The sequence below is a fragment of the Cottoperca gobio genome, chromosome 4 (assembly GCF_900634415.1).
Source record: "Cottoperca gobio chromosome 4, fCotGob3.1, whole genome shotgun sequence".
In the NCBI taxonomy this organism is placed as follows: Eukaryota; Metazoa; Chordata; class Actinopteri; order Perciformes; family Bovichtidae; genus Cottoperca; species Cottoperca gobio.
The window spans coordinates 22832286-22842882 of NC_041358.1; the positions used below are offsets into that span (position 1 = coordinate 22832286).

The 10597-nt window shown below is 41.4% G+C and overlaps 2 protein-coding genes across 2 annotated transcripts in view; both read left to right on the forward strand.

Annotated features, from left to right (window-relative positions):
* yjefn3 (YjeF N-terminal domain containing 3) overlaps positions 1 to 3993 on the forward strand; it is a 37746-nt gene extending 33753 nt beyond the window's left edge. Inside the window, exons 4-6 of the mRNA XM_029428915.1 lie at positions 1514 to 1627; positions 1989 to 2139; positions 3194 to 3993. Coding sequence (XP_029284775.1) covers positions 1514 to 1627; positions 1989 to 2139; positions 3194 to 3390 — 462 coding nt within the window. The 3' untranslated portion in view covers positions 3391 to 3993. The remainder of the gene's footprint in view (positions 1 to 1513; positions 1628 to 1988; positions 2140 to 3193) is intronic.
* A 3230-nt stretch (positions 3994 to 7223) lies between these two features.
* The window catches only part of cilp2 (cartilage intermediate layer protein 2), an 18705-nt gene continuing 15331 nt past the window's right edge, over positions 7224 to 10597 (forward strand). The window contains exon 1 of the mRNA XM_029429852.1: positions 7224 to 7287. Within this exon, the coding sequence (XP_029285712.1) occupies positions 7224 to 7287 (64 nt within the window). The remainder of the gene's footprint in view (positions 7288 to 10597) is intronic.

Genomic DNA, 10597 nt, shown 5'->3' on the forward strand with positions numbered 1-10597 from the left:
AAAGACTTTATTGTGCGCTGCAGACCGTATCCCTCCGTTCCTAATGGACTGTGTATGAAAACAAAATACTACAAGACACCATCATCCCTCAGGGAGCGGAAGTGTAACCTTGTGCGATGTGAGCGTTAACTGGAACAAGCTCTCGTCTGTGCACTTTGCTTGTTTCTGTCTCACGGATCATTTCTGCTCATGCTCAGTGACACTGACAGTCATTTCAAGCCTTTCCTTAGTTTCACACGTAGATGAGGTCAAAGGCATGCTGTGGCCACTGGCTCACCCCGCGGGACGAACACACACCACACACACACACACACACACACACACACACACACACACACACACACAGTAGATTGTATTTGGCCTGGTTGTTTGTTCTGTGCTCTGTGGAGGTCATGATGAAGATGACGTCATGTGATGAGCTGTGGCTGTCTGATTGATTTAGGATCCCTCAGGAAGCAGCAGTCTGTCTGACCTGACAGATCACTTCCTGTGAAGGGCAACCTCAGCTCAGTCACATCTGAACAAACTGTTTTTATTTACATTATTTATTTATTCCTTTGTGTGATGTGTTTTTTTTACTGTAAACCACAAAACTGAACCTCATGGTGGTGCCAGATTTAACCCAGAAGTTATTTAGATTCATCCTCTGGGGTCCATGAATGTCTGCGCAAGATATCATGGCAATGTCTCTAATAGTTGTTGACATATTTCAGTCTGGACCAACAATCCAGCCAACATTGCCGCCCCTAGAGCCATGCTGCTAACAGGGCTGAAAACTATGACCGCAAATCAATAGCAATGTGTCTTTCCAAAACCAATGACCCAGTTACTCTGCTAACTGCTTTCTACTGAAGAAAAAGTCCCAACGGAACCGGATGGCAGTGTTCTGTGGATTATCCAGATTAAAGGCACATGGAGTTCTTTAAATATCATTTGTGAATACTATGAGAACTCTGCTGTATTGGGTGGATGGAGAGATGGATATATATCTCAAAGCCTGGGCAATTAAAATAAATGATCTGCATGGCTACTATGTGCTGTAAGTGAGAGTACAAAGGGGGTAAACTGGCCCTTTAAATGCCATTATGTAGATATTAATTAAGGACTATTTTTTCCTAGGAAAACATGATCAAACACACACACACACACACACACACACACACACACACACACACACACACACACACTCTCAGTACTGACAGTGGCTCCTCAGTTTAAAGATGAATCTTTGTGAGCGTGTAAAGGTCATGGGTCACAGGTGCTTCCTGCTGAGCATCACAGAGCTTGCGGGTGTCTGGATTTCTACTTCCAGTTTATAAGGAAAGTATTCATTTAGGAAGCAGACTGTCTAAAACCACAACTTCTGATCACTTGTCAACAGTGTATCTTCACTTGTCGTGAACTGAAGGCCAAATGTATCGTACACGTGTCAATACTATGTAAACCGTTGTCTGTTTTTGTGTTTCTCTCCTCCTTCTTCTGTTGTTTTTCTCTGTTGCTTCATCTCACACAGGAATACGAGCCCACCATCTACCACCCTAAACGCTCCTCTCAAAGTCTACACCAGGACTTCACAGTTCAGTGTGAGAAGATGGACATCCCTTCCCTCTCCTATCTCCCCACAGAGGTCAGCAGCTTCAGGGGTGTTGTTGCCTGCTGTAAAGTTTGATTGACACATCTAAACATTACATATATAATGTATTTTAAAGTATGCACTCTTGATTAATTTGTTACAGTGAACATTGCTTTGATTAAAAGAGTAATTCAAGGGCAACCTGATTGCAGAGTGGTTAGGGAGCATACCACATGGTGGGTGCAAATGCCCTGGTATCACAGTGGATAATTAAAAACAGTTAAGAGGCAACTTTCTGATTTTTGAGCCTTTTGATTGAAAATGAAACGTCTACTTGTAAACCCTTATCACAGCTTTTCAGATTATTTCATTTGCTCTCTTATGCTATTAGTCATGCTGATGCTGTTGTGTTCAGGTGCAGCTGATAAACGACGCCTATAACCTGGTGATTGATGCCATGCTGGGCCCTGATGCAGACTGTGCCAACATTAAGGAGCCCTACCCTGGCATTCTTGTCACCCTGAAGCAAATCAAGGTCCCTATTGCCAGTGTGGATGTGCCCTCAGGTAAGTCCACAGAGTGTACACAATACATTTACAATGAAATCTTATCTAATTCATTTTCATTTCATACATATCATGGCAAATTGCTAATCTATGGTTATCTTTATTGGGTCAAATGTTAATACTATTTGATGTATTATAGACCCTCCCTGCACAATGCCCATGTGTTATTCAACACTGTGTTAAACAATAAAACCATCATTATATATTCTAAATGTATGGTGGGAATGAAGCTTTTTTTCTTTTGTCAACATAGTGACAAGTGACATGTAGCTAGTAGCTCAATGCCAGTTAATTATTAAACCGTTTAAAAACTAAACATAATGAGACCCTCAAATAACTGAAGATTGTTGTGCAACCCATAGTTTCTATTATGCTTAGGCAGGCTATTACGACACAGGGTCACCCTGACATTGATATGCTCGATACTGATGCTCAACATATCTCATTTAGCAGCTCAGCACCGTCCCACCAGTCGGCTAGCCAGACGGACAGATTATTCTCTAACCTTTCGTGCTTTGTACTCCCTGGAGAGGTCTTGGTGTCTGTCGCTGGTGCTTGGTGAGGTTTGCACTGGATGAAAATGTGTTATTAAAGTCCTGTTGCATAATGTACAGGCTTAGTTATGTCAGTGGATTCGCCATCAGCGTCCGCTTCACTAGGCAAAGTAGTCCAGCCTTTGGATTTATTTTATCCTCACACTGGCAAAATGTCCTAGAAAAAGTCTAATACCAAATAGTTTTAAACAAAAAAAGGATCAAAAAAGTACCTACATTTCGGTGTATCGTGCAACACTAAAACAAACTGTAGCTAAAATTGGCGGCTCAGAAACACAACTTGATAAATGATCCTACAGGCAGCTCCCCAGGAGCCTTGGCTCCCAAGCAAGAGTTTTCCAAGTCTGGAGGCACACGTGGAGGATAAATCTAACACTACAGGCAGCTCAGTGTGAGCTCATCATAGCCCAAATACACTACCTGCTGAGTATGAGCACAGCAGGCAGAGAAATATTACAATCCTTGTTTTCTTAAATTCCTCTATTTTGTCTCTCTCTCAGGTTGGGACGTAGAAGAACCAAGTCAAGATGGGATTAATCCAGAAGTTCTCATCTCACTCACAGCACCAAAGAAGTGCGCCATGAGTTTCTCTGGGAAGCACTTCTTGGCTGGACGCTTCTTGCCCTATGACATCCAGAAGAAATATGAGCTTAACCTCCCAGACTACCCTGGCACAGACTGTCTTATAGAATTGTAACACATGCGAAACATAAGAGCCACTCCTCATCTTTAAAAAGTGAACGGTTGATCTATTCTCTTGTTTTGTATTTTATAGATTGTTTATGTGATTTAATGTTAACACTCAGTTGTGTAGATTAAGCTACACTTTAGCCACATGTGCTGATGAGCTGCAGTAGAAGGATCATTTTTAGAAGCTGTGGTTTTAAGTCAAGTCTTTTTAGGGAATGGCATGAAGAGTTTTTGTGTCTATTTGTAAAAGCTGTAGCATTACACTGTTTTCTGATTACTTTGCAAAAGACATACCTTTCTTTTTCCACTGTCAGCAAAAGAAAGATGAATTTTCTATGACGCCATCCACTGGGAGGTTTTATTTTTTATTTTTTTCTTCAAACCTTTTTTAATGTTCAAGTTCTGATGCTCTCATGTTTAACTTTTTACTGACGTGTGCTAATGAGATGAGATGATGTGCAGGTTGGCCAGTTAGAACTTTCTGTTAGTGTTTTTGGTTTGTTTGGTCAGCCTGCACTTCTGCATTACTTTTGTCTCAGTTACTTCATCAGCTGTAAAAGACCCAGACCGTTCTTGTTGTCCAATAAAAAAAAAAAAATTCCTTCAAGGAGTAGGTTTATGTTGTTTTGATTTCCTTCATGGAAAACTGCACTGATCAGCGCATTTTATATTAACAATGACTTATAAGACTATAACAATGACTACATGTATCGTGAAAGGAGGGTTGCTCATAGCCTATTTTGAATCATTGTTTTAGTTTTCGTGCCATGTGTCCAGCGGCCACAAGCAGCTGTGCTAAACTGCACTCTACCTACAACAGGCGGACGCAATGAGCGACTAGCTGGCGGAACATTAAGCGGCTACAATATCAGGTATTTTTCTCAAAATATGGTGGAGACAAAACACAGAGCTAAAAGGAGAGAGAACATTAGACTTACATTTATAAAGTGTACAAAAAACACGACTCCAAATGTATGAACGAATAATGCTTTTCTCTCCGGGGACACGCAACACAAAATGAAAGTTCCTTGTGGTAAAAAAGATACACGCAGACATTCCTTTTGTGCCTGATATCAAACATCCTAACGTACATGGCAAGGTTTTTAAACAATTATAATATTTTATATCTTCAAAGCTGGAGTAAAATTCCACTGGAGCTGCTCGTGGTAATGTCCTCAGTGTCCTGCTCAGGGACACTTCAGCGGGGTAAACTGCGTGCTTACACCAGCTCATTCTGTTAAGGGTCACTCATCACTAGGCCACCTAGCTTTGTTACATGCACATCACATACAATTAGAGATGTGCTTCTTTGGTGAGCGCATGCCGTTACTTCTGTTTATTGGTTCCCAACTGGATTTGATTTGGTAATGAAAGCCATGAACAGGTGTGATCGGGCTATAATCAGCTGTAGAGGAAGGCCTCTCGTTATTGAGCTCATGGGCTGCGGGGCTTCAATGAGAATGACTAAGCGAGACTGCTGTGCTGTTTATGGATGAGGTCATTTGTATTTATACAAACATTAGGGGCTTCTTCTGAATACTAATGCACTAATGCCCAGTGTATGCGCACATGTGTGAGTGGGTGTAGAAAGTCAGGGAAAAGGAATGTCGATCCGGTGGTGCTCGTGGTATTAAATGTGTCAGAAGCAAACTGACAAGGTAGAAATATGTGTGTGTGCGGTCCTGTCTTTCATGCCTGTCCAATCCCTGTCAGGAAACAACGACTTGTCACCGCCCTGTCGTCCGTGCTTTTCACGAGAGCCATTGAGTAATGAGCTTTGGAGTCGTTGGTGGCCCGTAAAATTGAACAATCATAGCTGACAGCGACACTTGTTGTAATACCCAGTGAGAGATAGAGCGTCTTACACGGAGAAGAAATGGGGTCAAAAGATTTAGTGGAGTCAGGCAGAAAAATTAATTAAGCGCTTGCATTGCACAACACACAAAAACTCAAATTTGAACAATTCACAGGAGCTTTTCTAAACTTTATTGCGATAAATACGGGCTTTAAAGAAAAGCAATCATTGCATGTATTCTATACTCGAAAACCAAAAGTTAGCAAAATGTTTAAAGTGTTTAAGATTTAAGAAATGTTTCTGATTTCACTTTGCACCTATTGTTAGCATTTTAGTATTTACATTTTAAATTGCATTTAACGTTTATTTTTGGGACAAGTACGTCTAATTAGCCGGCCGATGGGCTGCTCTGCAGGGATTGTTCCTAAATTGCTTGATGGGCCTTTATACAGGAACACACACACTGTACCAAACAACACAAAACATAATCATCAATACAATAAAATACAGGGGAAACATAATGAATGGGTGATCACACAACTACATGTCTAAGTTTAAAATGACAAATTGATCCCATGCATAGAGAAAGACGTTCAAAGAAGGTTTTATGAAAAGGATAAATCTGATTGGTCATCAGATAACTAAGGAGAGGAAAGAAGAAACAAAAGAAAGAATAAGAGTTATTTAAATTAAAGCATGTGAGAACTTCAGTAACCTTCACCACTGAATAGTTAAACAATATATGAGCACTAATATCCTGAACTTCTTTCCATCCTTGACTCATGTATGTAAATATGTAAACAACATCTTTCAAATTATTACTATTATTTTTAATTTGATCTTCTAACTTTGAACCTTGAGAGATTTGTAAAAGAGTTAAATGTGTTTTTACAAGTGTTGTTGCAACAACTGACATAATGTCCTCCTTTGTACATTGCACCTAATGAGCACCTCTTGTGTCTGTGTTCTCAGGAGTATTTCCTGAATGGCATGCCATATGACGCCACTTCCACTCTCTGGCAGTGCATTGCCCCGCAATCAGTGACTGTTAAAAAGTTACAAAACTGAACCAGAAGTCGAACCAGAGGCAGAGCAGCATCTGGCTCTGTCCTGTGTCTGGTGCAGAGACAGATTAAAAAGACTGAGACGGAGAGAGACAGATTGGGGGGGGGGGGGGGGGGGGGGGGCACTGAAGGACATGCCATTTTATAGAAGACGATTAGAATTATTTAACACAGAATAAACAGTTAAGAAAGTTGTTAATAAGAATATCATATACTCTGATGAAGACTTGTTGAAATACCTTTGTTATTTATGTATTAATAAAGGATTTCAATCAGTTGCCTCAGATGTTTTTCAGACAACCAATACCAAGATCTTTCATCAAAATTAAGCTGGACAGTCATATTTTTTCTCAATTTCCTATATTTTGATTTTGAATAATTTGAATATTTGAAAGTCCCTCAGGAAATAAAATATAATACAAAATAAAGAATCCAAAAGTACTGAAAACGACTCTGTATTTGTACAGATGCACGCACACAACCCTGCTCTGTAAATACAGACGACTACACTGGAGCACAAGAGTATTACAAATCAAAGAAATATGAAAATATTGTTGCACAAAAAAGTCCGAATTTATGAGCTCTTGCTTGGACGAAAACATCCCCCCCCCCCCCCCCATACACACACAAACACTCTCCCTCCCGCTCTCTGTGAGTGTCTCTCTCTCTCTCCACCCTCACCTTTTTTGGAAGATGATATGGGGGACCCAGATGTTACATTTCACTGGCCAATGGTGAGCAGAGAGGGGCTGGATTGGTGTGCACTCCTGATGCCCCTTCTTTTAAAAACGCCTGAGCTTCTGTCTCCAACTCAGCAACTACACTCACATGAGTCTCTGCTCGACCAGCAGCATCACTCACACCTGACAAACTGAAGCGGCTACTCTCAGCTGTATCTGAAGAATCAACACTTTTCTTTTTTCCCCTTAAATGTATGTTCTGTAGAAGATCAGAGAAAAATCATCTTCAACTGAAGGTACCATGTTGGAATTAAATAAGGTGGCACTCCTGCTGTCTGTCCTGGCTTCAGCTGCTTTGGGCCAAGGTAAGTGTAGACTGAAAATTCAACTTTTATGATTGCTTTTTTTTCAAAGCTGGATGGCAGAACAACACATACACAGGACAATGACTGTAAATGTAGAGAAGAAATAAAGTTTTTAAGTTTTTGATTTGAGCTATTTGTCATCCTGCTTGTCATTTTTTAGTAATCACATAGTGTAAGAACAGAGGGCCAGTGTCTCACACACACACACACACACACACACACACACACGTGCACAACAACTGACATAACTGTAGAGTTTTCTTAATTGACGACATTTCCCTGAGGATGTCAGAGCAGGAGGACTCTGGTGGTGAGCTCATGTGATAAGAGTGTGTGTTTGGCTTTGTGTGTGTGTGTGTTATTTTATAGACCATCTCAGTAGCTCTTAATCTCTATTGTGAAATAAGCAGCACATTTCACCACTAGGCTAATCAACAACATGTGGTGATAGAAGTGGAGGTTAAGAGAAGGAGGTAAAATTGCTACTAGTGGCTAGAAGTTCTGGTGACACACTTTGTATTCATGAGGACAAAGTGCAGCACAGTAGCCGCCCCACCATCAGTGAGCAGAAGGCTTGGAGAAAAATCTCAATGCAGCTATAACGCTCCACTGACTTTTATGATCTCACAACGAGCCAATGCAATTTCTTTCGCAATTTAAATCACACTTTTACTGTGGTTAACTGTCAGCTACATAAGGACGCATGATGCTCTGCTTCTTCTTCCAGATAACAAGTTCTTCCCCCTAAATAACACTCCTATCACCCTTTGTAAGTTCACCACTCACCAGCAGCAGCACTTTTTCCAAAGCTGTCACTTTCTGTCCACATTGCAGCTGCTCCCCATTAACTTTCTCCCTAATAACCTTTTTTTTTTTTTTTTTAAAGAAAGGAAGCTTGCAGTCCACAAAAGCAAATACACCTTAATAGTCTCCATATCTTGTCAGACTTGGAAGGCCTCAGAGTCGTAATGTCTCTGCCATCTACTGATGAGTATATCAAAGACAGTTTGCTGAGGAAAGAAGGTAAATGTACAAATGGTGATTCAGATTGACTGTGAACACTGTGCTTACAGCCGCGAGTGAACGCTGGCCTTAAACTGGAGTGTAAAATGCTACACCCTGTGCAAGTACGGTGGTGCATTTTGTCCTCACGTCACCCATAAACCCAGTCAACTTGGACAGAAGAAGCAATAATCACATACCAAGCGACCCACTCTCCCACCTGCTGGGTTTGTGGTCGGCTAAATGAGAAAATGGAATAAAAGGAGGACGAAAGAGCACAGGTGAAATGACTTTAACATCCTCTTTCCCCCTGACGACTTGGCCAGCATGTCACTCTTTCCTGTTTGATGGTCTCAGCCCCCCTCGCTGCATTCAGTGCACCACTAAAGAAATTACTGTGCGTCTCCATCTGTCTTCATCTGTTCCTCATCTCTTTCTAATCTGTCTCCCTCAGGAATTTCTTCACAAATATTTTCCCCACCTTTCTCCCCTCTGTCTCCCCCTCTCTCCCTCACTCCCTCACACCCCCTCCTTTCGCCTTTCTCCACTTATTTGCTCAAGCCTCCTCCATCAAACGCTCTCTCTCAGCCTTGTTCTCTGTCACTCTCTCCATACACTTTAGAGTTTACAGATTTATGAGCTGTTTTCCTATTTCAAGACGGCAACTGTCGCTGTAAGTAAGTGGCATAACCACCTCTTAGCATAAGTCTTTTTTTCAGCTCCAAGGATTTTTGCAAAATACTATAATCTGCCCTCTTTAACCAGATGACTTTCAACCTCTCTTCTTATTCTCTTGTTGCATACATGTCAGGCTAAACTAGGTGTTGTATGTGAGCAGCAGCTGGAGGGCCATCGTGAGTCAGACACAGGCGCTAGTTCTCCAGATGCTGACCACTGTCTGCTCCGAACACAGAGCTGTCTGGCCAGCTGACTTTAATGAATGAGACAGGGATTACAGTGGATCAAAGAAGAAGCCGCAAAATTCCCATTAATGACAACTTCCAAGACATTTCTCATCTTTCTTTTCGTGTTTTTATGTGTGTATGCCAGTGTGGGTGTGCCAAGATAATATTTATTGCAGGACTAATCAGATGCTTTCATTTGAGCTATTTCCAGCTCCTGGCTCTGTACCTGTGCACAGGTGCAGAGGTTCATGCAAGGACTTCCAGATATTTGTAATGCGGAAAGACTTCAACGCTGCCCATTTTTGTTTTTCAATAGCATCAGGGAGAAAATACACAAAGCCTTTGTTAATCCTTAAATCATGTGGTTGATTTGCCTCATTAGTTAATGTCAGGGAAAAAAAAGCCTCTTTTTTTTTTAACGAGATACAGATGTTTAAGGACTCAGATTTGGATTTTTGAGAATGTCGGAGTAAAGAGAGAGCGATAGATACAGAGAGAAAAAGCAGACACTGCAACCGCACACCTCAGCTAAGACACGAGCCAAACGCATAAACAGCTTCCATATGACATGGCAAACAGATCATCACATACGCAGGCCCACACACACACACACACACACACACACACACACACACACACACACACACACACACACACACACACACACACACACACACACTCACATCACTGAAATCATGCGTGAAATCACACCGTTTTAAGACTTCATCGACAAATACTGTACAACCTTGTCCTCTTAGCGAGCTTAACTCTGTCAATAGGTTACAGAATGTGGAAAGGGGTGTTTTCACATCTTCTCCCTCTAGTAAGGATCTGAAATATTGTAAACAGGACCCAGACCTTCTATTTAAGGCCTTACCCTCTGCCAACATACATCTGGCACAACCATGCCGCTCTAATCTGACTGAAACCATTCTGGGTGCAACCGGGTGCAACTTCATAAACTTGTATTTTCCCCCCTTTTTCTCTCTTCAGCAGCTTTTTTTATTATATTCTGGCAAAGGCAGAAATCTCCCACTCAGCTATACAAGCAGCGAGAGGCTGTCTTTTGCAAAGGCACTGGTGATTATTAATAGAGCATTTGCCTTTGTGCAGCCTGTCTATAAGTGCGCCAGATGTATTTCAGAACGAACCACAGTGACGTAAATCGTTAAATCCAAAGATAGTCCGCAGTTGTCGCAACAGAGAAGGTAGAAATCACAATGACTGCACTGTGGGATACAAAGTAATCCAGTAGCTATGTTTCAGACATGCTGCTGACATAGTCTGTCATTCAGGTGCTTGCCATGGGGCTATATGTGGAACCAAGATGCTAAGCAGGCCTCAGATTCAGGTCTCCTCTAATATATTTGTGCCACTATAATGTATCTTGTTACCTTGTCCAT